The sequence below is a fragment of the Colobus angolensis genome, unplaced genomic scaffold (genome assembly GCF_000951035.1).
Source record: "Colobus angolensis palliatus isolate OR3802 unplaced genomic scaffold, Cang.pa_1.0 Scaffold134, whole genome shotgun sequence".
In the NCBI taxonomy this organism is placed as follows: Eukaryota; Metazoa; Chordata; class Mammalia; order Primates; family Cercopithecidae; genus Colobus; species Colobus angolensis.
The window spans coordinates 1,750,195-1,777,651 of NW_012114422.1; the positions used below are offsets into that span (position 1 = coordinate 1,750,195).

General features: G+C 35.9%; 1 protein-coding gene across 2 annotated transcripts in view; it reads right to left on the reverse strand.

Moving 5' to 3' along the window:
* The window catches only part of EXOC6 (exocyst complex component 6), a 214,699-nt gene that overhangs the window by 49,655 nt on the left and 137,587 nt on the right, over positions 1-27,457 (reverse strand). For both annotated transcript variants that reach the window (XM_011934325.1, XM_011934324.1), the window contains one exon: positions 12,933-13,074. In XM_011934325.1, the coding sequence (XP_011789715.1) occupies positions 12,933-13,074 (142 nt within the window). The remainder of the gene's footprint in view (positions 1-12,932; positions 13,075-27,457) is intronic.

Consider the following 27,457-nt stretch of genomic DNA (forward strand, 5'->3'; position numbering starts at 1 on the left):
CCACAGTCTCAGGCTACTGTCTGTAACCGTTTACCATAAATCCCTAGTGGTTCTCAACTAAGGCTGTAAATGTTACCATAGCTTCTACCACCACCATGGATAGATACACACACACTCATAAATAAAGACTTTCTATGATGCAGGGAGACTCATTTTATCAGGCACAAAAATAAGCTCAATTTCAATTAGACATACAGTCTGGTTTAATGCTCAGAATGTTTCTACATTAAAAATAATCTTAAAATAATTTTTCTTTTCCCTAGGTTCTTGTTTAAGATACTATAGTTTAAGACCCAATAGCTTGGCAGTAAACCAAAGAGCTCAATGTCAAAATTAATGGTACTATAAATTTATATAACGCTTTATAGTTGACTAAGCACTTTCTCACACACCATCTGCTCTGAGCATCACAATAATTTATGTTAGTAAATAGGGCATGCAGATGATGAATCATAAAATCTTGCAACTGAAAGAGACAACCTCTTTGAAACACATCCAACAGTCCCCTAAGGACTCAGTTTAAAAGTTGCCGAGACTTTTTAATTTTTTGAGTTGGAGTCTCGTTCTGTCACCCAGGCTGGAGTGCAGTGGCGCGATCTTGGCTCACTACAACCTCCTTCTCCCAGGTTCAAGCGCTTCTCGTGCCTCAGCCTCCCAAGTAGCTGGGATTACAGATGTACGCCACCACGCCTGGCTAATTTTTGCATTTTTAGTAGAGACAGGGTTTCACCATGTTGGCCAGGCTGGTCTCCAACTTCTGACTTCAAGTGATTCGCCTCGGCCTTCCAAAGTGCTGTGATTACAGGCGTGAGCCACTGCGCCTAGCTGAGTCCTTCATTTTATAAGGCAGAAAAATTAAAAGGAAAGTGACTTGCCCAGGATTACATAACTAATTCAGATTTCCTGGCATTTACTCCATTAATCCAGAATCTGATTAAGTATTCAGTCTCTCATCTTTCATCACATCTCTCATAAGAATCTAACCAATAGAGAAGTGAAATTCACTAGATTATAACACTCAGGGCTTTTTCTCAAAAATTTTTAGGGGTAGAAGGCAAGTTAGTGACCTGATAATCATCTGGCACAGAGGACATTCGTAATGATATGCTATTGATTCATAGCTTCGTATTTTTCCCTTTATTTCTTTAAAAATCAAATGCAGTCAATCCTTTTGTTTCTACTTCCCAAAATATCTCGAGTCTGAATTTGTTTCTACCTGAGTACAAACTAACATCATTTCTTGCTTGGATTACTAAAATACACCTCCCTGCTTCTGGTGCAACTTCTCCATCCACTTATCCCAGTAAGATTTACGTAGATGTAACTTGTGCCACTTCACAGTTTAACATCCTTCAATAGTTTCCCATCATCTTAAAATAAAATAAGGCTAAGGTCCTTTGCAATCTAGCCTTTGTCTATCTGCCAGCCTCATCTCATCATCTCCCTAGGGGCACCTCAGTTTCTATACCACACCAAACTACCTGTACTTCCGTGCATATGCCACTCGCTTTCCATGATGCTTTGATCCCTCTGCCTAGAGCATCCTTCCTCTTCTTATTTTCCATCTGGGTAAACTCTTATTTATCCTTCAATCATTGTCTTCCTTGGGAAGACTTACCTCCATTATCCCTGCAGGTTGGGTCATGTTCTTTCTGCGTGTTCTCACTGCAACTTTCTGTGCACAGCTTAACTTCAGCACTCACTTTGCTGCCTTCTAACTGTTTATCTGTCTGGGTCTTTCCACTAAACCATGAACTCTCTGAGAGCAGGGACAGTACTTTCACTTCTACACTCTTATCACCTAGCACAATGCCTGACTCATAATGAGTATTCAATGAAAGTTTCTTAAATGAATGAAGAAAAACAGAACCATAAATAAATAAATGCTAAGGGAATGCCACCCAGTATTGGATATTGATATATTATCTAGCTTGTTGATTAGACTTAGAATGATGCTGTCCAAGAGAACATTCTGCAATAATGAAATGTAACGTCCATGCTAAACTTAATTTTTGGTTTTATTTAATTTTTTTTGAGACAGGGTCTCACTCTGTTGCCCAGACTGGAGTGTCAGTGGTGCCATCACAGCTCACTGCAGCCTCCCTCAACCTCCTGGGCTCAAGCAATCCTCCCATGTCAGCCTCCTGAGTAGCTGGGACTACAGGTGCCATCATGTCTGGTTAACTTTTTTTATTTTTTGTAGAGATAGGGATACTATGTTGCCTCGGCCAGTCTCAAACTCCTGGCCTCAAGCAATCCTCTTGTCTTGGCCTCTCAAAGCGCTGAGATTACAGGTATGAGGCACTGCATCCAGCTTAATTTAAATTTCCTAGCCATATGTGTTTATTTAACAGTGCAAATCAAAAACATAACTGTATACACTTAGTGTATTTATATAAAAGTAATTAAGGGTGGGAGAGAATACTCCTAATAGTTTCTTCAACAAAAACTAAATCATAAGCTCTTCCACTAAACAAGAAGTTCCTGGGAAGGAGTTACATACATGATGCCTGTCACCTAGGAAATAGTCAATAAATGTGTGTTGAATGAATAAATAGCACTATAAATCATTTCTGCTAATACTGTCTATGGTCCCAATGATTCATGGGGTCAATTTTAATCTTTTAAATTTTTAAAGAATTGATGAGTAATTTTTGAAATCTCTTGAAGTACTATCATCAAATTACTTTTTGGGTCATCCAGATTCTCATTTTGTATATAATTTGTCATATTTTGGGGATTCCTAATTCTCCTCCCTTGGACTATCGTTAAAATTTTAAAAACAATAACACCCACTTCCCTCCTATTATGGTGTCTTTGTTTTTGTCATTTAGCCATGCTTTTAAGGGTATTTTTAAAAAACATTGATCCTGGTTACCCAATAAGATTTGTAAAAATCATTTCCAGACTAAAGTTTTCCTTTTTAAGAGATTCCAAATCTTTGGTTTTTTCTCTTAATGCCTCCAATTTGGCTATTTCCTTTTTAATAAACAAAATAATTTCAGGATATTCATTTCCTCTTATTTTCTGTAATGATAATAAATGATTCCAAGTTTTCTTTTTTTTTTTTTTTTTGAGACAGAGTCTCACTCTGTTGACCAGGCTGGAGTGCAATGGCACAATTTCGACTCACTGCAACCCCCACCTCCCAGGTTCAAGCGAGATTCTCCTGCCTCAGCCTCCTGAGTAGCTTTAATTACAGGCATACGCCTCCAGGCCCCGCTAATTTTGTATTTTTAGTAGAGAAGGAGTTTCGCCATGTTGCCCAGATTAGTATCAAACTCCTGACCTCAGGTGATCTGCCCACCCTGGCCTCTCAACGTGCTGAATTACTTGCATTAGCCACGCACCTGGCCTGATTCCAAGTTTTCAAATATTCTTAGATTAGAGAAGGAGGTGTCTGATCTTATCGGGAAGGTATATTATAACAATAGAATAAAACTGCTATATCAGCCTAACTTGGAAGAAGACTAGTTTGAATCAATTTAGATGAAAGTGGAAACAAAAAATAATGTATGCAGGGTAAGCTGTGATTATGACAAAAGTATCTTCCAAATTGGCAATCTATGAAGTTGTTTTTCCTGTTTTTTTGGGGGGGTTTTTTTGGTTTTGTTTGTTTGTTTGTTTGTTTTTGAGATGGAGTCTCACTCTGTTGCCCAGCCTGGAGTGCAGTGGTATGATCTCGGCTCACTGCAACCTCCGTCTCCTGGACAAGCAATTCTCCTGCCTCAGCCTCCTGAGTAGCTGGGATTACAGGCATGTGCCACCACAACCGGCTAATTTTTTTGTATTTTTAATAGAGACGGGGTTTCATCATGTTGGCCAGGCTGGTCTCGAACTCCTGACCTCAGGTGACCCGCCCACCTCGGCCTCCCAAAGTGCTGGGATTACAGGTGTGAGCCATTCCGCCCAGCTGGTAATCTATGAAGTTTTAAGAGAACAAAGAATATCTGTAGGCAAAACATGAATTATCTGTATATATAACAAAAAAATTTTTTTAAGTAGGAAAACAGGCCCTTCCTCTCAGGATCTATGCAAAATGTAAAGGGTTTGGTATGAGGGGGGAAGGAAAATTGCCAAGATGTCAGGCCATAAATATTTATCCTGACTAGAAAATACAAAACCTACTCTGAAATTAAACTCAGAGGGAATTAAACTCAGAAGTCCTTGAAAAATCTTGTTCTAGGCAGACAGTTATCTTTATCATAAGGCAGAGAATGTAGACTGTTTACAATGTAGATATAGAAAACATCCATACAAGGTAGGTAGAATTGTCAGAGGGTAAAGGGGGTGGGGGAGAAAAAGGGCCCATGGACCATAAGAGTGAATACAACAGAAGCTTCACGAAAGATTGAAAGAAAGGGTAAGGAGGTTAGGCTACAGTTTTAAGACCTTGCTTGCAAATGACCACACAGGTGCATATAAAATGGAATTAATTCTGTAACTAAATAAATGGCTGAATATGAAGGCCAATATTCATTCTATTTGAAGATACTTCTTGTAGTTCCATTTCTATCTACATCTTAAGATTAAAGTAGCTAGTAAGAACTCAAGTTTTGTTTAACAAACTTTGTTATTAGGCAAAGTACCCCGTGTGGACCAGCTGTGTCATTAGAAGGAATGACTAAGAGCACCATCTAGTGGTTTTTCTGGTAGTGAATAACTTATGCCTGGGAATCAGGAGAGTTAGGATTCTTGGCTTTTAGATGTATTTTCTGTTATAAGTGGTTAGCAACAGTGGGATGCAAACCTCAAGGACCAATTGTTACTCTACCTTCATCACCTCATTTTTATATAAAGTAATATCTAGTCTTCTCCATTTCTTGGAATTAAACCTGGGCAGAGTATCCTTCATCAGATAGCTTAGGTATCAAATTCAGGTATCCAAACCAGGAACAAACTCAGGTATCCAAACAGTGTAACAGCATCCAGCTTAATTTTTAAAAAGGCACTGAAATATTCTTCTCTTACCATCCAAATGATTTGGCCTTAATACTTTTATTACGGGGCACAGGCCTTTTTCAAGGCTACAATTAGAGGTCATAGCCACTAAAACTCTATAAAAAGCATTCTTTTCTTTTTTTTTTCTTTTTTAGTCAAGCTTTCTTGTTTTGTTTTGTTTTTGAGACAGAGTCTCACTCTGTCACTCAGGCTGGAGTACAGTGGCATGATCATGGCTCACTGCAGCCTTGACCTTCCAGGCTCAAGCAATTCTCCCACTTCAGCCTCCTGAGTGGCTGGGACTACATGTGTGCACCATCACATCCGACTAATTTTCAATTTTTTTGCAGAGATGAAATCTCCCTGTTTTGTCCAGGCTGGTCTCGAACCCCCGGGCTCAAGCAATTCTCCAGTCTTGACCTCCCAAAGTGTTGGGATGACGGACATGAGCCATCGTTCCCAGCAGGTTAAGTTTTTATCCAAAAATGAAGAAAGACCAAGGCTTTCACATTAAGAAACTTACCTACTCCTCAATAACTCACCTTTGAAATAGGTGCCAGCACTCTTTAAACTGGAGCTATTCTAATGCCTTTTCTAATATCTACAGATTTCAGATGTTAAACCCTTAGGAGCTGATAACCTAACTTAGATATTTGGGTAGAATGAATTAAAAAGTATATTCTAGACCTACTCTGGATTCTTAAAATATAAAACAGAATCTTTCTGATTGCCTGATGCTTTGGAAATAGTCTGCATTTTGTTAGTAATATGAAGAATTTCTGCGATACCTTTGTAAGAACTTGTCTAGAAAACATATTAATCTTTTCTTCTATATGGTTATATCTATAAGGTACGTATATTGGAATCAAATATATAATAAGTATTTAATAAATATAAAACAAAGTACATACACTGATTCAGAATATCATTCTCATACCTTGGCAAATGCTCCTCCCAATAAGAAGACATTTATCTTGAACTTACACAAAATTTATACTAAGATCAAAAGTTCAATGTAGCTTTCAGAGTGAGCTATTTTTGCAATTTCCAAGTATGTATTCCTGGGTATCTTTCTGACTGTCTCCAAACATGCAGTTATACTAGTATTATGGTTATGGTCAAATTAACCAAAAGTTAACCTCTACATTCACACATAAATCCTACCTAGTATTCTCATACCATTTACTTTTACAAAGTTTAACAACTTATAGTCACATTTACTAACGAAGTTATTTAATGACTGTTTCCCCACTGGACTTAAACTCCAAGAGGGTAAAGACCTTTTCTGTTTTGCTTACCACTGTATTCCCTCAATGCCATGCACATAATAGATATGAAGAAATAATTAATACAGGACTTCAAAGCCCCACACTCTTCAATGTCTTAACATTTAACTGCCTTTGAATCTTAGAATGAGGACGTTATCTTGAAAAAATTATCAATTCCAAATTCCATGTGTTATGGGAAAAATTTAGGCCTCTTGATGGGTGACGGGTTTGTCCAAGTCACCTTGCTCAAGTTAGAGGCAGAGCCAGGACTGGAAGCAGGGTCTCAACTTCCTGACATGTACTCAGACCATCTTAAGACTGATCTGAAAGCACTTAAAAAAAGAAAAGTTCTATATAAGTTCATATAATTCTATATTCCTGAACTTAGACATTGTATCCACTTTCACCAAGTATAGGTTAAAAAAGTAGAAAAACAGGAAAAGATCCAAAGAAAATTTACAAAAAGGCATGTGAAAATATCCTACAAGGAAACATTTTAAAAATTAACTGCATAGCTCAGAAAAGATAAAGTTAAAAGGTCCCTTCAGTCATCAAATATGTGAAGAATTTTTATGAAAGAAATAATGATCAGTTTTGTTTAGATCAAGGAGTTAAATGATCTTGAGTTGAAATACAGCAATATCGGCTGGGTCTTAACTTTCTGACAACAAAGGTAGAACTCTAGAAGAGACCAGTGTTGGTTACACAGAGTTCCTGATTTGTTACTTTGTTCATTTATTCAATAAATAAACATCTGTAGACCTTTTATTATGAGCATAGCACTCTGTAAGGTACCTGCAATTTCAGATCTTCTATGTTGAATTTAATTAAACTGTCTATCCTGGATGGTTAAATCATATCAAATCATACCTTTACTCATTCACTCTTTTTATGTATTCCCTCCTCCAAAATGCCTGGAATCCATACTCTTCATTCCCACTGGCCAAGGTTAAGCTCTTTTTATATTTCACATGAAAGAGTTCAATAGTCTTTTAATAGATCTTCCTGCTTTCAGTCTCTCCCTCATTCCAGTACAAATTTCCAAATGACAAAAGAGTTAACATTCTGTGACACAGATTTAATCGTGTCATGGTCCTAATTAAAAAGCTCCATTTTGTAGTCCATCAACATATGATTGTTTGAAGATTCCCTAAACATTGTCTCATCACAGTGCTTTTGCCTATCTCATTCCCTCTGTTCTGAATGCCCTTCCCTGCTTTTGGTGAAATCTTATCCATCCCTTAACACCCAGCTCAAATTTTACTTCTGTTATAGGCAATCTTCTCAATCCCATGGCATACAGAATTAATTGCCCCCTCTCTACACAAAATACATATTCTATAAATAATTAATTATGCTCTATTACAGTTATGTATCTGTCTCCTACCCAGCCAGACTATGAAATCTTTGAAGTTTGATTTATCTTTGATTTCCCAGTATATAACAAACATAAAATAGGTTCTTGTTAAACATTTGCACAAATGAAACTTCCTATAGAGCAGTTGACTTAACAGGGGAAAAAGTTCTGTTTCATAATTACAGACTGAAATTTTAGCTCAAGCTGATTTACCTCACTGGTATGTGTGTCACTCGTCACAAGGAATACCAAAAAAAAAAAAAAAACATCAACACATTGTTTCAAAAAACAAGTGAGCACACAGATGGGTCAATGCTAATTATTCTTCATCATCAGAAAAAAAAACAAAAACAAAAACAAAAAGTACATGGCTGAACGATGGTACAGAATAATTTGTCAGTAACTGAATTATTTCCACCCTTCCACCTCCCCCACTACATCTAGATGTGCTATTTGTTTCTACCTGCAGATTGACATTCTGAGGATGAGGAAATACATGTATGATGTTTTTCACAGAGTAACAAGAATGGGAAAACAAACATTTGCATTCTGATTAAATCAAATAAAGGAAAATCTAGCACAGAATAATGGTCATAGTTGGTGCTTATATTTCAATCTTGTAAGTGAAACTCACTTCCTATTGCTTACATTTTATGATTTAAGCGCCTTTTCTGAGTTGCCCAGCATTTCTTTGGTGGCTCATGACTTCCAATCTGAGTTCCTGATCCCTGCTACTGGACTTCTTGGACTATGGCTCTCTTACTAGCATATCACAGACTAGCAGGATTTTATGTTAATCCTGAGAACCAATCACAGGCTATTAAGTAAAGATTTCTGAGAGTCTTCAAGAGAAAGTGATCACTATGAGTCAATACGGATTTATGACAAATCCAAGTAATGTCATTTTCTTCTTTGAAAGGGTAATCAGATTGGTAAATCCTAAAATAAAAACCAACCATACATATATAGGATAAGAAAAACAGCTTAGCAATCACCAAAAAAGAGGGGAGAATACACAGAGATTATAGAATCCTGTAGCTTCAATGATTTGGAAGTATATTCTAGCTACTGAAAAAGGTTTAACAGTTTTGCCTTTATTAATCAATTATAGAATATGAAACAATGTATTTGATAGCAAAGCTACATAATTATACTTGTTCTGTACACCTATCTCTATATTTAATCTGGGGTATCAGATATCAAAGAGAAGATAGTTAAACCACTTTGTTAAGAGAAGATTTTTGGATCTAAAACTGTATCACACAAGAAGAATAAGAATAAGGAATTATTGATGTCTGGCCTTCAGAAGATTCAGAGAGCTGTAAGAGCAGTTTTCATGTAACTGGCTTGTGGATAAGGATTTCTTTTTTCCTGTGTGACTCTAAGCCAAACTTCAGATATAGTTGTCAGGCTGCTTGCTATACACAGGTGCCCAATTAAGGAGAAAAATGGGAAGGGGAGAGTTAAATCCAGCTAATGTTTTATTTAATAAGCTATGTGCCTTGGTAGGGGCCAAGTCCAGATGGGAATAAGTAAACTTTCTCTAATTCAGATAAAAGGGGCAACTCTAGAGGGCTTTTTCCTTTTTACTGAGAACACCTTTTCTAATTTGCACAAAAACACAATATAGACTGGTAGTGACTCTAATCCTAAGGTAGAACTAGGTCTATTAAGAGAAATTTAGAGAGAAAGTGGTTTCAGTTCAGTGTGAGAGACTATGATAGAGTGATGTATGGAAATGTATTTTCTGAAGAGTATTTAATCTCCCAAATTGGATGTTCAAGGAATGGCTGGACAATTACTTGGCAGGTTTATATAGAAAGGATTTCAAGATGGAGGAGTGTGTGAGCATGTCTATGTTATTAACAGGTATGTGAAGAAACTCAATGATCTTTTAGCTTCTAGTCCCCATCTGAACTACCTGCCTTTTCTCTTCTTCATATTCCAGTTGATTCCCATGGTATCCAGACCTTTTCTCTTCACAGACTTATCAGGCACTTTAGCCTTCCTACTACCTAGCCAGATTTTTCTTCTTATCTCTCTTTCTTCTCCCTTCCCTGCCCCAATATGCAGAAAGCATACATACTACATTAAAATTGAGAATAAGCTTTCTATTTTTAAAGAACTACTTTTCTCCAGATTTAAACAAAAAAACTTAAGATGAAAACTTATTTTTAAAATTCTTTTAACATATTTATTAGAGAAAGTTAAGTTTCATTTTTAAAATGATTTATGTATCAATCACTGAAAGTCAGAAGTTGAGGGGTGGATGGTTCTTTTGCACCAAAAAGACTTCTTTATCCATGCTATACTACTTAAGTAAAAAGATGTCTTTTGGAAAAGAGAACACCAGAGACAGTGAAATAAACACAAACATTTTTAATCAATTTTTTTTTGTCCCATGAGTAGTAAATGCATGTCACTGTATTAAGAAGTAATGATTAAGGTAATACAGAAGTATTAGGAAGTAGAGCCAACCATAGGCAAAATCTTAAAGGAATCCAAGTTGTCTTCTATGGTTTGTCTTTGGAGTCCTGGTCTCTTCCTTTTCATATCTACAGTGCCAGGATCTTAGCCCCCATTAGGCTAGGGTTTACCCCTCTTGCAAATGGCCCCAGGCTTCCTCTAGTTATAGCTCATACTCAGGACCTTTCTTGGTCTTTTTCAAGAGACTAGCTCTTAAAGAAAATACCAGAGTTTTAAAAGGAGCCTCTAGTAACTCTGCCCAAAGGAGTACCTGAAAGTGGAAACTATCCTATGGCAGGATACCGAGGCAAAGATTCCAGGGTGTTTGGGCCTTTCTCTAAATATCAATAGGCTAGCCCTTCATAGAGAGGTAAGAGAATAGAGTAGGAAGGTTTAGACAACTGAACTTGTCTAATCAAACAGTGATTTCCATCTTTGAGCAATAAATTTAATTTAAAAGACACATCAAATGCCAACAAAGGTAGTTCAACTGTCTAGTTATTTTGAAGCCATACTAAAGATGTAATACAGTAATCCCATCTTACCCACGGGGGATATGTTCCAAGACCCCCAATGGACGCCTGAAACTGCAGATAGTAATGAACCCTATATTATGTTTTTTTCACATACATACATACATACCTATGATAAAGCTTAATTTAAAAATTAGGCACAGGGCCAGGCACAGTGGCTCATGCCTGTAATCCCAGCACTTTGGGAGGCCGAGGCAGGTGGATCATCTGAGGTCAGGAGTTTGAGACCAGCCTAGCCAACATGTTGAAAACCTGTCTCTACTAAAAATACAAAAAATTAGCTGGGCCTGGTGGTGGGCACCTGTAGTCTCAGCTACTCAGGAGGCTGAGGCGGGAGAATTGCTGGAACCCAGGAGACAAGAGTTGCAGTGAGCCAAGACTGTGCCACTGCACCCCAGCCTGGGAGACACAGCGAGACTCTGTCTCAAAAAAACAAAACAAAACAAAAAAATTAGGAAGAATGAGAGATTAACAACAAAAATAATAAAATAGAGGACATACGATAATATACTGTAATGAAAGTTATGTGAATGTGGTGTCTTTCTCTCTCACACACAAAATGTCTTAATGTACAGGAGGTAACAAAAACTGCAGAAAGCAAAACTGTGGATAAGAGGGACTACCGTAACACAAAAATGTCTTGAGCAATGCTTATATGAGATATTTATACAGACAATGTCATATTGGAATGATCTCATAAGACAACTTTTAAAGAAACTTAAGAAACTAGTTTCAAAGTATTTATGGAATGGGAATAAAAATAACTTTCAGCTTAAAAACTTATAAAAATGGCCAGGTACAGTAGCTCATGCCTGTAATTCCAGCATTTTGGGATGCCAAGTCAGGAGGATGACTTGAGCCCAGGAGTTTGAGACCAGTCTGGGCAACACAGCAATATCTCATCTGTAATTTAAAAAAAAAAAAAAAGTGTTTCTTTGGGGTATTGTTGTAAATAAAAAATAGGCCAGGGGTGGTAGCTCATACCTGTAATCCCAGCACTTTGGGAGGCTAAGGTGGGCAGATCACTTGAGGCCAGGTGTTTGAGACTAGCCTGGCCAACGTGGTAAAAGCCCCTCTCTACTAAAAATATAAAAATTAGCTGGGCGTGTTGGCATGCACCTGTAGTCCCAGCTATTTGGGAGGCTGAGGCACAAGAATCGCTTGAACCCAGAAGGCAGAGATTGCAGTAAGCTGAGACTGTGCCACTGCACTTCAGCCTGGGTGACAGAGTGAGACTCTGTCTCAAAAAACTAAAACATACATACATACATACATACATACATACATAAATATTTGTCAAACGATAGCTATACTTTGAGAAAGAAATAAAAGTTTTCTAATTAGAGAAAATTAAAAATGCTTTCTAGGAAAAGAAAATTAATCTTTCTCTTCCTTAGGAAAAAAAATTTTCTTTTGCTTTCTAAATAAATGTTTCTTTTTTTAAAAAAAATAAATGGGTAGGTTTTTAGAAACTTTGCATAGTGTGTATGTGTGTGTGTGGTGTACAACAGACAACTGATCTTGTCCAAAGAGCCTAATAATTTTCTATAATATTAATGATGTTTTTCCTAGCACAATGCCTTATACAGAGTGGGCACACAAATATTTGATACCTGTTGAAAAAAATGAGTCATTTCTGCTTCAGTTGCAAACTGCTGACATTTAATTTTTTAATGTCTTTCACAAAGAATACATTATTGAAAATTTTTCCTCAGACAAATATTTTACAGTCCTTCTTGTGCCCCACTGATTTTCAATTTATCAACTGTGGTGCCTGATAGAACTGTCAACCAGGGATTTTCATTGTTTAATCACTGTACCACTTATTTGAAAGCACTGCTTGAAAATTGCTCACATATACTCATATCTTGTACTTAAAGAATTATAATTTGAGGGTTGATAAAACCCATACCCAAAAGCACATATAACAAGGCTAATAACCAAATAGCATATTTCATTTGCAATGCAAGGTCCTGGGGTTATTCTTCTAGCAAGTATCTAAAAAGTTACTTACAGGGCAAGTAAGAATGACAGAATCATTTCATTCATTTATGACAAACATTAGGAGAGTCCTAGAAAAAGGCAAGAATGACCAGACAAGGAATAATGAGGAAAATGAGTCATGTTTTTAAATATCCCAATCTGGAATGCCACTTCAGTGCCTCTCTCTAGAGGTCCTAAACGTGAAGCTGAGATATTTTTATCTTCCTGTTTCAGGAAGTTAGCCCTACCCCTAAGGCTGCTGAAAGTTTAGCTGAACCAGGCCTTTTCCCTCCTTTCTGAACTATCCTGCTGAATACATTTTTTTCATATAATTTAAGTATAGATTCCCAGTAATACATAAGAATAAACCAATATAGTACTTACATTCACACTGTATGACATCTAAGTTAAACTGCTGAACAGCTCCCATGCTTATTTGTTTTAACTCACTGTCCAGTAACATCTGCATTAAGGATGTTGACAGATGCTGGCAGGCTGACATGCAAGCTGTCTGAGCAACTTTCCCCTGTTTAAAACAATCAAACCAAAAATCAAACAAATAAATAAACATAGAAATACATCATAAAGGATCAGAAAAATCATATACTTGGCATTCTTTTTGTTGGTTATGCTTGGTACAATGGTGATTACTTCCCTTCCTGTTTCTGTATTCTGAGTGGTTGTGCCTTTATATTATAGAAATTAACATGAATATTTTTAGTTTACTTGGCTTTCTCAGGATATAAATATAATTGCATAAAGGAAAATTAAAACATCAGTTAAAAACTGTTATTTCAGATCTCTTGAAATACTGAAAGCACTTTAGATATGCATATTAAAATGACATTTGTGACATAAAATAAGTCATACTGACAGAACATTTTATCCACATAATGCTCCTTAATCTCTCCTATACATAATTAACCAAGTAAGAACAAAGGAAGTTAACAGTATAACTTACTATTATTGCTATTTAAATTACAGCTAAAATTCAAAATACCCTTTGAATTGTAAGAGCTTACTTCTAATCAGAACATTAGTCTATAGCATAGCTTCAATCACTGGCAGAAAAAAAAAGGTTTGTCTACCAATATGACTTCAAGATTTTCTACAGATGTGCATTTAGCTTTAGAAATTAAGTTTTTAAATCATCTGGTAGGTTGGAAGTATGCGGTTGAATATTTGTGGTTTTCTTTCAGTATAATACACATCATTAAAAAATATTTCCTACTATAATAATCTCCTAAAACTCTATATGAACTTTCACTGATGGCCTAAATTGTTTTCTTAAAAATAGCCTTTTTAAACGTTTAGCCTCTGCATTATACAGCTGACTCACAAAACTACACCACTTTTAGTATAAATTTTTTTTTTTTTTTTTTTGAGACCGAGTCTCACTCTGTCACCCAGGCTGGCGCAATCTCGGCTCACTGCAAGCTCCGTCCCCTGGGTTCATGCCACTCTCCTGCCTCAGCCTCCCAAGTAGCTGGGACTACAGGTGCCCGCCACCACGCCCGGCTAATTTTTTGTATTTTTAGTAGAGACGGGGTTTCATTGTGTTAGCCAGGATGGTCTTGATCTCCTGACCTTGTGACCTGCCCACCTTGGCCTCCCAAAGATAAATTATTTTTTTAAAACAGGTTTTGCATTTCAACTAGAAGTTTAAAATATTATAAAAACTCTTTTAGGTAAAATTCTCCCGTATAATGCTGCTCCTAGGATGGCTACCTTCAGCTGACAATTATGTTATTTGGTGATGGACTGACTACTATGATAGGATTCAAAGACCTATGAGTATCATCAGAAATAATTACTTTTGGAAGACATGCCATGTTTTGCCTCATTTGCATTAACAAATATTTACCCAGTCATATTTGATAATTATATTTTTCCTACTTATCTTAAAGGCCAGAAAGCTACAAAATCATGACCAAAATCTCCCTAATAGAAATGTTACAATATATTAGTACAAAAACATCTTACATAGGATTGACTTGTGAGAAAGGTAATAAAGAACATAAATACTTGTTCAAGATGCTTATTACAACATTTGTTAAATCACACATTAAAAGTCAGACAAGAAACAACTTTTTGAATGAGTTTTTTGCATTTAGACACTATGCACAGTGAAAAACTACATATCTGAAACAGAATGTCAATTTCTCAATCAAAAACTTAAGAGATAAAAGCTGATGCAAACAATATATTTGACAGATACTGATGAACTGCCAAAAAGGAATGTAACAAACAATGCAAAACCCAGCATGACCCAAGATCCCCCAAACTCAAGAGGAATTATTCTGGGAGACATGCAGCTCCATTCCCCAAGCAGAATAATATCAATATGAATGAGAAGTGGGGAAGCAGAGAAAGGAGAAATCAATGGCATGTCATTTAATTACAATGTAATAGGCTTCAGAATACTTAATGGAAATGTCATTTTGACCCAATGGAACAGCTAGTGCATTTTAGTTTAATGTGCTTCTCCATCAAATAAGCTCCATGTCCTATGCATGCTGCCACTATCATGTACTAACAGCAAAAGTTGATTAATAAATTGCCAGAAAATTACTATTAAATTCATTTCATAAACAAACATACTGTACAATATAAGTGGTATTGTTTTATGTAAACCTTTAAAATTTAACATGGGTTCAGATGCTACAAACGACTACATAGCAATAGTACTGGAGCTGAAAATGATGGTAAGAGTAGACACAGGCTATTCAACAAACCTGGTGGAAATAAGTAATAAAAACACACACATACACACACATACATACACACACACGAATTTAAATAAATATTTAATAAAATCTTTATTTAAATATCATGTGTAATACTAAAATCCTAACATTGAATTTCTTTTGATGAGGCATATTAAATACAGGCTTATTGTTCTCAAAGATAGAAGATTAAAATATTTATATTTTATAAATCTTCAGATGAAATAAATAGCTCAAAATTTAAGTTCATAATATCAAAGGTTCAGATTCTTTAAAATTTTAAAAAGTTATATTCCATAAGATTATACAATATTTTTTAAATGTCTACTTTGTAACTATAAAATGCATACAACTATTCTTAAACTTCATCTACTACGTATTTTTAGATAGAAATGTTAACACTCCAAAAATTTACACACCCAAAAATATATTTGATAATTTATTTTTAATGTCTATAGCTGTTGGCACACTCTGGTATAATCTTCTGAACACTATTATTATTATTATTGTTGTTGTTGATGCCTTTAATAATATATCATTTTCTAGAATAAAAATAGTCTGAGTACTTTTACAATGATCTTTTAAAAACTAGCCCTTTCCATTAGAGATGCTCTAGTTTTTAATGTTATAACAAAAAACAAGTCAAAATAATTAAGTGAAGTGACTGAGAAAACACGGCACATTTAATAAATTTCAAGCACCTCAAAATTTCTCCTGCCCTCATCTGAAAAATTAATTGCAACTATTACCAACATTTTCCCTCTCTTTACAAAGTTCAATAAATAAGTAAAAACACCTGCTAAGCTTTTAAAGGTAACTACTTTTTTACCCTGCTCTAACGTTTGGCTGAAAACAACTTGCAAAGAGAGAAAACCCTTAGACAAACTTCTTATATTTCAAAGGAACTTGTAAAAGAGAATCTGCTGACATATTAGATCCTTTTTGCATTACCGAAAAGCTTTTCTTTTAAGAACAATTGTGGTAAAGAGACATTTGGCTCCTAGGAAATTCCCAAAGGGTCAACCATATGCATCCTTCCATGGCACCTTCACAGTGCTGCTTTCTAGATTCATGTCTCAAAAACAGCTTTCATCATTTACTTGTGTGTCAGTCAATATGATTTATGGACTGCATTCAACAAAGTCAAAGCATATAGAATGAGAAATATGACTACAATCTGCTAATTTGTTTTGTATTGAGCCACTTAAGAGTCAAAGACCTGATGTCAGACTGAGACCAGTAACACAATTAACCAGCCGGTGACAGATTCATCCATCCTCCCTGCCAGGCTGTGCCAATCAAAGACAGCATGAGGCGACATTTGGTGAAATCAGTAAGAAAACTCATTCTCTAAGTAACCTATGTGAGGCCTTGATTGACATTTTTTGAATTTAGTTTGTGGAACACAGCCACTCTTTACCCAATAGTCCTTCACTGCAAGCTGTGAAATAAGGCTTTTAATGCCAATCACAGGAACAATAAACCACAAACCACCAACCCTCAGCTTAAAAGGAATTAAGAAAACACATCTGTTTGTATGTCAAGACAAATTTTCAAAATAATTTACTATCATAGATTAGGCTAAAGATACTCTGATTCCTGTGAAATATCATAAAATAACAAGGTAAAAACACAACATAGTTTATTAGATTATGGCTCGAAACTGGTTTTCAAAGTAATGTTTTCATAGATCTACTCTAATATAATTGTAAGAGAAATGTAGAATACTTAAAACTAACTTGGCCCATTTCAATTTTCATTTGAAGTTTTCATTTGTGTCTCACCATACTCTTATTTCAAAGATCTATTAAAAAAGGTTTGATTTCAACAGTGATTATTTGAAAGCACTTTCCAATGCTGCTTTCATTCTCTCAAGTACATTTATTGTTAAAATGTGCTCTTGAAATCACATTCTTTCCGTATTGGTCTACTCTTCCTTAATGAACCCAGGAGAGTCCATTTTTCTTTATTTATATTCCCACAAAAGGTTAACTTTGTACAATAAACTACTTTTTTACTTAAGGAAAAAATACACAGACTCAAATATATTGTACATTATATTATTCTTTACATTGATAAAAAGTTTTATTTAAAAAGTCTAACTCTTGCCAAAGAAAAAAGGAAAATCAAAATAAAATCATGGTCAATTTGGATATTATACCTAACACTGATAAGTGACTTCATTAACTCTGATTCTGTATGGCTTTTTAAAGTTACCTAAATTCACGCAGTAAAATAGTCATTTTATACAAACTCACTATCATCATTTACTACATAAATTTCACTTATGAGACTATGAAATAGTCTTTTTCAGAAGCAAAACAAGGGAAGTAGTTTAAATAATTAAATTTTTATTTAATTCATTAATGAATGAAGTAATGAATAAATTAATAAATTAATGAATTTAATTTCATTTCAGTATGTGTATTTTAAAAGGCTATAAATTTTTTTTTTTTTTTTTTTTTGGAGACAGAGTCTGGCTCTGTCGCCCAGGCTGGAGTGCAGTGGCCGGATCTCAGCTCACTGCAAGCTCCACCTCCTGGGTTTATGCCATTCTCCTACCTCAGCCTCCGGAGTAGCTGGGACTACAGGCGCCCGCCACCTCGCCCGGCTAGTTTTTTGTATTTTTTAGTAGAGACGGGGTTTCACCGTGTTAGCCAGGATGGTCTCGATCTCCTGACCTCGTGATCCACCCGTCTCGGCCTCCCAAAGTGCTGGGATTACAGGCTTGAGCCACCGCGCCCAGCCTAAAAGGCTATAAATTGTAACTCTCTTTAGGAGAGAGCCTTTTTTAAAAAAATACTGAAAGAATGAGGTATTTCATCAGATGGAAATAATAAAATTAAAAATTAAAAAGTTAATTGAAATATTAAAAAAGACAAATAGTTGAGAAACAGGTATTTTAATTCAAGAAATCTGTTATTCTTCAATTTTATATAAGAATCACTAATCTAGAGTTTTACTATATGAAATATCTTGTTCAAATGTAAATACTGTTATGAAATCAGGAAAAAGATACCTAAAACATAGAATATGAAACTTTCCCCAAGATTATTTCACAAATGCACAAGAATTTCTCTACCTAGTAAGATCAGTTTTAATTCATTTTCTGGCTGAACACTGTATATAACACTGAAATGTCTGATTCTCAGTAATACAGAATAGACATGTTATAAAGGTTTAAATATCAAGATGAATTCCCTCAGCGAGTTTAAATAACATTAATACTACCTTGAAGACAATTTTTTTTGAGACAGAGTCTCGCTCTTTCGCCTAGGCTGGAGTGTAATGGCACGATCTCGGCTCACCACAACCTCCACCGCCCAGGTTTAAGCAATTCTCCTGCCTCAGCCTCCCGAGTATCTGGGATTACAGGCATCTGCCATCATGCCCAGCTAATTTTTGTATTTTTGTAGAGACAGGGTTTCACCATGTTGGCCAGGCTGGTCTTGAACTCCTGACCCCAGGTGATCTGCCCGCCTGAAGATGAATTTTTGAAATTATGCTCTAAAATTCATAGATCTATCAAAATATACTCATTTTAATAGCCACAACATTCCCCCAAATGCCTCTTCACACTCTATATTCCTCTTATACTCTATTTCTGTCTGTCTCTAACTACTTCCAGCCCTGAAAGAATGAATTGGGACATCAGTTAACCACAATCACACAGTCAACTATAAATTCCCATTCTCCCCTCTCAGGTTGTTCTCCTTCCAACAATTACCAATCACAAGGGTATGAGACAGTAACAGAAATGCCTACTCTTAAGACACACACACACACACACACACACACACACACATACAGAGAGAGAGAGAGAGAAATAGAACATGATCAACTTAAAGTTGGAAAATTTTTTCCTGAACTGGGACAACCTCAGGACTGCATAATACATGGCATATTTTTATTTCCCTCAAAACTTCCCCTATCCCAATCATAGGGCTCATCAAACTTTGGCAGTCTTTTAAAAAAAAAAAAAAATCTTTTGAGCATGGCCTTAGAAGGCATGCAGTATCCAAATTTTTAGCTTTCTATAAGTATCACTGCTTCTGCCATGGCAGTCCCATGATATTGCCAAACTCACCCTTTTTTTTTTTTTTTTTTTTTTCTGTTTTGAGATGGAGTCTCACTCTGTCACCCAAGCTGGAGAGCAGTGGCACCATCTCGGCTCACTGCAAGCTCCGCCTCCCAGGTTCAAGTGATTCTTCTGCCTCAGCCTCCCGAGTAGCTGTGACTACAGGCGCGAGGCACCATGCCTGGCTAATGTTTGTATTTTTGGTAGGGATGGGGTGTCACCATATTGGCCAGGCTGGTCTCAAACTCCTGACCTCATAATCTGCCCACTTCAGCCTCCCAAAGTGTTGGGATTACAGGCGTGAGCCACCACGCCTGGCCAGACTCTGCCTTGAGGGGAAAAAAAAAGTTGCCAGAATCATTAACGGGTTAGACAACAAAAGTGGTTTACATATAATCATTAATTAGTAAACTGGACAAATGTCACTCAAGCAAACTGGCTCCCCTTTCATACATGTAGGTGGAAGACTATTATAAACAGCCATATATAAAAAGATAGCACAAAGTAGGCCTTTGTCACTAATGAATTTGTATTTAGGTTTCAATTCTTGATACTGACTCTCAGAGTCCAGTACAAGTAGAACTTCATTTGCTGAGGCACATATTTGAATAATATGTTCTGTGAAACGGGTTATGATGGGGGAAAAAATGACTCAGAGACTGAGTGCAGTCAAAGTCTCAGCCTCCCTGGGGTTGGGGGAGGGAGAGCATTGGGATAAACAGATAATGCATGCTGGGCTTAATACCTAGGTGATGGGTTGACAGGGGCAGTAAACCACCATGGCACATGTTTATTTATATAACAAACCTGCACATCCTGCACATGTATCCTGGAACTTAAAATTTTTTTAAAAACTCATAAAAACAAAGTCTCAACCTTCCTCCCGCAATGTGGCTTTGCTTTCTTCTGTTAGTTAACGTGAATGAAGTAACTCTCACTAAGGTCTACATCTTCGATTGCATTTTATAGCATTTTCTGAAAGTAATTATACAGCATAGCAGTATTCTCAAATTTGGGGATTCTCAAAGTTTTGATGTTTACTCATCCTGAATCATAAGGGTTTACTGAATTTTCACTAGCTCAAGCCTTAGATAGTGGGAATGGGGTTGCAGTAAATACTAACAGTCATTTCTAGTTGATGGAATACCTAGGATGGGATTTTTAAAAAGTAAAGGGAATGTATCAAGAGAAGGGAAGATACATATTAAAACAAAACAAAATCCATAAAAAGTGGGAAGGAGCAATCAAGGTAAACTACTTATTGTTTTTTTTTTTTTCTAGAAACAACCTTGCACATGGCATTCAACAATACTCTGAGAGTGAATAATGTGTCCTACAGACATTTACATTAGGCGTTTGCCAAATGCTCCCCTCTTGCTTCCAAAGAATTGAAAGAGGTTTTTAATCTCAACACTACCAGCTACCACACTGACTTACATAAGAGACAGAAATATGTAAAACAACATGACAGCTTTCCTACAGCGACTAAAGTCTCCTGAGTGAAAGAAAAGGAAATGATTAAAAGTTTGTTGCCCACCTCTGAACTCCTCCCCGATATGTAATATTAGTCTGAATATGCTCCTTTAGTGGGACCTTAACTCTGCAAAGTCTAATCTCTATACTTTTCGCATTATAGTATCTTGCATACGTATTTGTAAGTATATGTCAGCATCTTGGCCTGTTGGTTTTCTGTTATTTCTACCTGACTTGCAAATACCTTGTAAATATGAATGCACCAACACTGATACTTCTCTCATTAGCTCCACCCTGACCTTTCTCTATTACTGTTCCCTCCATAGAGGGAAGAAAAAAAGAAAAATAGAGGCTCCTTGGCATCACCAGTTCTTGGCCTGCACCAGAAACTTCTAACTCCAACATCATGCTCTACCATCTCCTTCCTCCTCAGAGATCTGACCTTCTTTTTGCTGTCTTTTTGTGCTCACAATAAAAGGTAATTTCAACTCAATCTTTCCCCACACCTTTTAGTCCCTTTTCTTCTTCCCCTATTTCAACTTCTGCCCACTTAACTCAGGGGTGGAAAGCATCTTCTATTTTTTTTTTATCATGGAAAACAGATTAAAGGGGGAAGACATCAGTTGGCTTCCTACAACTCTGTCACTTCTATCTACAAAAAGTCAAGTTTCTTTCTTTCTTTCTTTCTTTTTTTTTTTTTTTTTTAGACGGGGTCTTACCCTATCACTTAGGCTAGAGTGCAGTGGCACAAACGTGGCTCACTGCAGCCTCAATCTCCTGGGTTCCAGCAATCCTCTCATGTCAGTCTCCCAAGTATCTGGGACCACAGACGTGCACCATCACATCTGGCTAATATTTCTATTTTTTTGTATAGACAGGGTCTCACCATGTTGCCCAGGCTGGTCTCAAACTCCTGGGCTCAAGCAATCCTCCCACTTTGGCCTCCAAAGTGCTGGGATTACAGGCACGAGTCACCACGCTGGTCCTCAAGTAACTTTATAAACATGAATTCTCTATTGTTATCTTGCAGTAAAACCACCACATGCTACACTTTCATTTGTTTTTTGTACTGAATCTTCCTGTTCAAGATGGTACTTTGCTCATAAAGCCTGGACCAATGATTTAGTCTATTTCATCTATAGTTCTGTTAAAGAGTGAAGTTATAAGAGACATATACATGTGTGTATATATGTATGCATATGTACAGAGGTACACTAATACAGTATATATACATATATTTAGTCTATAGACAAAGAAGAGTCTATTTTAATTATTTCCATTTATACCCATCTTAGCTGTTACTTACAGGTGAAGTCTAGCAGTTTTTTCCTAATCCACCGGCTTCCTACTGAAACTTTCATGTTGTTTCCTTTTAAAAGCCCTTTCATTACTGCTACTTCCAACTAAGTCCTGACCAAGAGCAATTTGAAATATTGTTTTCTGCAATGTTTGACATCAGGAAAATATTTAAGTATGCTATGCTATATACAAACTTAAGACATAATTTATGAAATTAAATTTCTCACCAAGATTAGTCAGCATTTGGCTAACTGAGACAACTTAGTAAATGTCTAAAAGGATTAAAGTTACAAAATATAAATATGGTCATTTTCAACTAAGAAGCAAGATTTTAAAAAAAGTTAACACCTAGTAGTGAAAATCAACTGTTTTATAACATTAAGAAAAAGCTTAAAAAGAATACAAATTCTATTTTTTATTTTTATTTTTGAGACGGAGTCTTGCTCTGTCACCCAGGCTGGAGTGCAGTGGCGCAATCTCGGCGCACTGCAAGCTCCGCCTCCCAGGTTCACATCACTCTCCTGCCTCAGCCTCCCAAGTAGCTGGGACTACAGGTGCCTGCCACCACGCCTGGTTAATTTTTTGTATTTTTAGTAGAGACAGGGTTTCACCATGTTACCCTGGATGGTCTCGATCTCCTGACCTCGTGATCCGCCCACTTTGACCTCACAAAGTGCTGGGATTACAGGCATGAGCCACCATGCCTGGCCTAAAAATTGTATTTCAAAGAGTGGACCTTGACTATTTACAACTTTTTCAAATATTTTCTCTCTCAGTTTTTTTTAACTCTCTCTAATACAGAGATATATTAGATTGTCAATGTTTTGTTCATGATGATTTTTGTATACTTGGAATTAACTTGTAACAATGGATATAATATAAAAATGGATATCAAAATATGTGATAGAAATACCACTTTCATTTCCACAGAAATAACTACAACATAAAGAACTTTTTGAAAATACCGGACGTTCAAGTGCCAAACTTTCAAAATCTCTAATGCAAATTTATCTAAAATTGATCCCAAAATCTGCCCCTGCCTCCTTAAATTGACAATAACAATTTGAGTTTTTGGATGGCACGGTCAGTTTTACTTCTGAATATCACTTCTGTATTTTGAATTACATGGTTCATCAGCAGGAAATCTGTTAGCAAGCTTAATAAGTACTCAACGATTATTATATTGAGTAAAAAGGGCAAATGAAAGCTTAAAGGTCTGTGTCTTCAATAGGACAAAGTATTTCTCCCTAACATTGGGAATTTGCAACAGTTATTCTGGTGCTAAAGGGTCTTTTGTTTTAATCACTACTAAATTTACAGTTGAGTCTAGAGAGTTGTGGTTTTAGTTACTGTATTATTCCTTCATGGAGGTGTACAAGAAATGAGTAAAGGATACATACAAGGCCAGGCGCGGTGGCTCAAGCCTGTAATCCCAGCACTTTGGGAGGCCGAGGCGGGCGGATCACGAGGTCAGGAGATCGAGACCATCTTGACTAACACGGTGAAACCCCGTCTCTACTAAAAATACAAAAAAATTAGCCGGGCGTGGTGGCGGGTGCCTGTAGTCCCAGCTACTCGGAGGCTGAGGCGGGAGAATGGCATGAACCCGGGAGGCGGAGCTTGCAGTGAGCCGAGATCGCGCCACTGCACTCCAGCCTGGGCAACACAGCCAGACTCCGTCTCAAAAAAAAAAAAAAAAAAAAAAAAAAGGATACATACAAATATTTCTAATCAGTACTGATATCATCTTTACTAAATAACTCTTATATAGATACTTTCCAGGTTTCTGCCTAAGAATAATAGATTGCACCTTCACTTCGAAACTAGAAAGTATTCTCTATTTGACAAATTTCAATATGGAAACTGATTTTCAGGCAGTATAACTTTTATACTCTTTATACAGACAAGAAAATGACCTTCATGTTGTCCATTTCTTCACTATTTCTTTCATGTTTACTTAAAAAGCACTTATCAAGCAACTACTTTGTGTAAGATACTGTGTTAAGTGCTACTGAATATATAAAGGTCAATAGATGTAGTTCCTGACATAAGAGGTGTAAGTTCTACAATAAGGAAAAGAAGGCAAATCTACAAACAGCAGTAGTATAACATATAAACAGGACCATAAAAGCAAGACAAAGTATCCACATGTAGTCAAGTGGAATCAGCAAAGGCTTTGTGAAAGAGGTGGCATTAGAATGTCTTTGGGAAGAGATCCAGGATTTTTACACTTATAAATAAAGCTAAGGCAGAAAATCCAAGATAGATCCAAGACACAATGAATATGCCAGTTTGGATGCACATGTTTAGTAATGGTCAGAAATGTGTGTGTGTGTGTGTGTGTGTGTGTGTATTATTTGTAGAAATGGGGTTTCGTCATGTCAGCCAGTGATCTTGAACTGCTGGCCACAAGCGATCCACCTGCCTCAGCCTCCCAATGTGTTGGGATTATAGGCATGAGCCACCATGTTCAGCCTCAGAAATATATGTGGAAAGAGGCTGAGATCATTTTCTTTTTGCTAGCCTGTGGAATTTCTACTTAATTCAATAGATAATCAAGAACCCCTAATATTTCTGAATAGGGAAATAAAATTAGACTGTGCTTCAGAAAGAATAATCTAGCGCTAGTATATAGGATGGACTGAAGTAAGGAGACTCTGTTGGTAGAGACCAATTAGAAGACAATTACAATAATCAAAACCTGAACTTCAGTAACAGGAATAAGAACAGAAAGAAGAAGATATAGGTTAGGAACATTTACATTTCAAATGCTAGATAACATTTTGTTTTTCCCTAAGAAGTAGTTTCAATATTTATACATTCAAAGAATAATTGTTAGTTCTTATTCTGTCCAGAGCTCACAAGGTGAAAAAGACAAACAAATATGGAAAAAAAGCAAAATATGATAAAGCCATAAAAAAGGTAAGAGCTAAGGCATTTCAGAAGAGCAATACTGGGCTGGGGTGAGAAAGAAATACCTGCACTGGGTCAAGAATCACACTGGGTCATGCACTGGGTTAGACTTCTACGAGTGCAGTTTGGGATCAGGGTGGTAGAGAAAAAGCATTCAGGAAAAGTATAAACCATCTTTGAAACAAGTTAACAATAACAACTAATATTTTTTGAGTATTTATTATATGTCAAGCACTTTTCTAAACATTTTGGGTATACTATTTAATTTAACCTCACAAAAATCTGTAGGATATATGTTTCCATATACCTCATTTTACAGATGAGGAAAGACCACAGAGAAGTTTCCAAATGCACCTTAATATTAAGACGCATTTGAGGTGAGCACAGTGCTTTTACAAACTAGTCTCAGAGAATCTTGACTGTTTCACAAACAACTAATATTACCTTCAAATTTAGGTTTCCACAACACTAAAAATATATCAAGGATGTTGCCAAAGTAATTAGCCTTTAATTTAAATACCTAAGCAGAGAAAAATAAGCCTGCAGGAAGTTCATTATTTTCTAATTTACATGCTAGCTTTAGTTTGTATCTACTTACCAACATGGCTGCGTGATCACTGTTGTTAGTCTGAGAAAGGAGTCACAAGGCAATCAAATAAAAAAGGAAAATGTATTCTAGTAACAGCAGAATCAGTGTTTAAAGTAGCAAAAGGAAATATACTCTAAAACAAGCAAGTTCATTCTGTATGTGCTGCTAATTTAGAGGCATTCATCTATCATATAAATGTGACCATCATTTTTTATTTTGAAGATTTAGGCATGCGTTTTTACATCCATACTAATCAGACAAATCCTCCTGCAAACTTTTGTCTATCTCATCAAGTTGTCTAGTCAGAATTAAAATACCAAGAGCTTTAGCAGTTATGTCTACTGAATAAGCAAATTTAGAACACATCAGTTCTTTGACAAGGTTCTGTGCTATACAGCAGTGATTCTCAAACATTAAGCAAAAAATGCAACTTGTTAAGCTTCAAAAATTTTAGTTCAGTTAGGTCTAAGGCCAAGCACTGGAATCTAAATATTTAACAAGAAGATTTTCCCGGAGATGATTTTAATACAGAAAGAAATGTCAATTTCTTCACAAATGACAAAATTATAGAGAACATATGATTCTGAAGATGTTTAGGATAAGTCTGCTTCTTCACATAATCTGCTAATATAGCTTAAATAAATTATTCAAGGAAAGATGGCACACTAAATTATTTTACAGCTAATTATTTAAATGTTTTGTCTCCCTCAAGGAGTGAATAGCAAGCCAAAGTAAAAACTGAATCACTGGTCTCAATTTAAATACATATATGCCCCTGCTGTAGTTCTGTACTAATTATAAAGTACAGGTTTATTCCTTAAAAACATTAAGGATTAAACATTAATTCTGTAAAATAACAAGAATTAATTAAAATATCCTTAAAGTCTATTTAACTTTTTTAATTACCTAATTTACTTTTCAAATTTTAATAATAAAATATATGGTATTTAAGTACTTTTTTAAAAAGATATTTACCCAGACATATGGATTTAACTTTATTATATTAGGTCAATGAAACTCAGAATTTATGTATTAGTGGAAGTTGAACTTCTGGTATCGCCTAGACTGAAGGTCCCCCTCCATATCGGAAGCTGCCCTCTTCATCAAATACACAATGAGTAAAGGAGAAATCACAAGCAGAAATGGAGGAAGCAGATACTCACTAGCCAGGCTGGTCAACCTAATTAACCCTAGTAGGCAGTGGGACAGCAGTTGTGTTAACCAGACAAAGAACTCTTCTGGAAGACTGGACTAGACCCTAGATAAACACTAACTTTTTTTCTAAATTAACTTCGAATAAATCTTATTTGCATTAGTAAAATTATCCCACCATCATAGTTATTTTATTCAACTATATTTTCCATAATCTTTCAAAGTGTATATAAAGATGTCTTAGGAAATATAAAGGCCACAAAGTTAATGTGAAATTCAGATAAAATTTAGTAACCTAGTCAATAAAAGTCTGTCAACAACATTCAACATATAACTACTATGTATGTCATAGGATGTGATAATGAAAGTATCATAGTTCACAATATATCATTTTTACATGAATTAAATTGAATAAATCACATCAACATTATTCAATGCCATTATAAATTTTTAAAAATTAACATTCAAATAAGAAATTCCAATTTTTAAGGATATATATACACAATATATGGTTATATTTTCATTTGATAGGGAAAGCACATAAATGTATTCAAAGCTGCCTACACCATAATTTAAAAACCTCAATCCTTGTATTTTTCAATTCTTTTCAGTGTCACATAAAATAAAGGGTTATTAAAGCCGTGATTGTACTGTTGACTATTACCTTTTTCCTTTATAG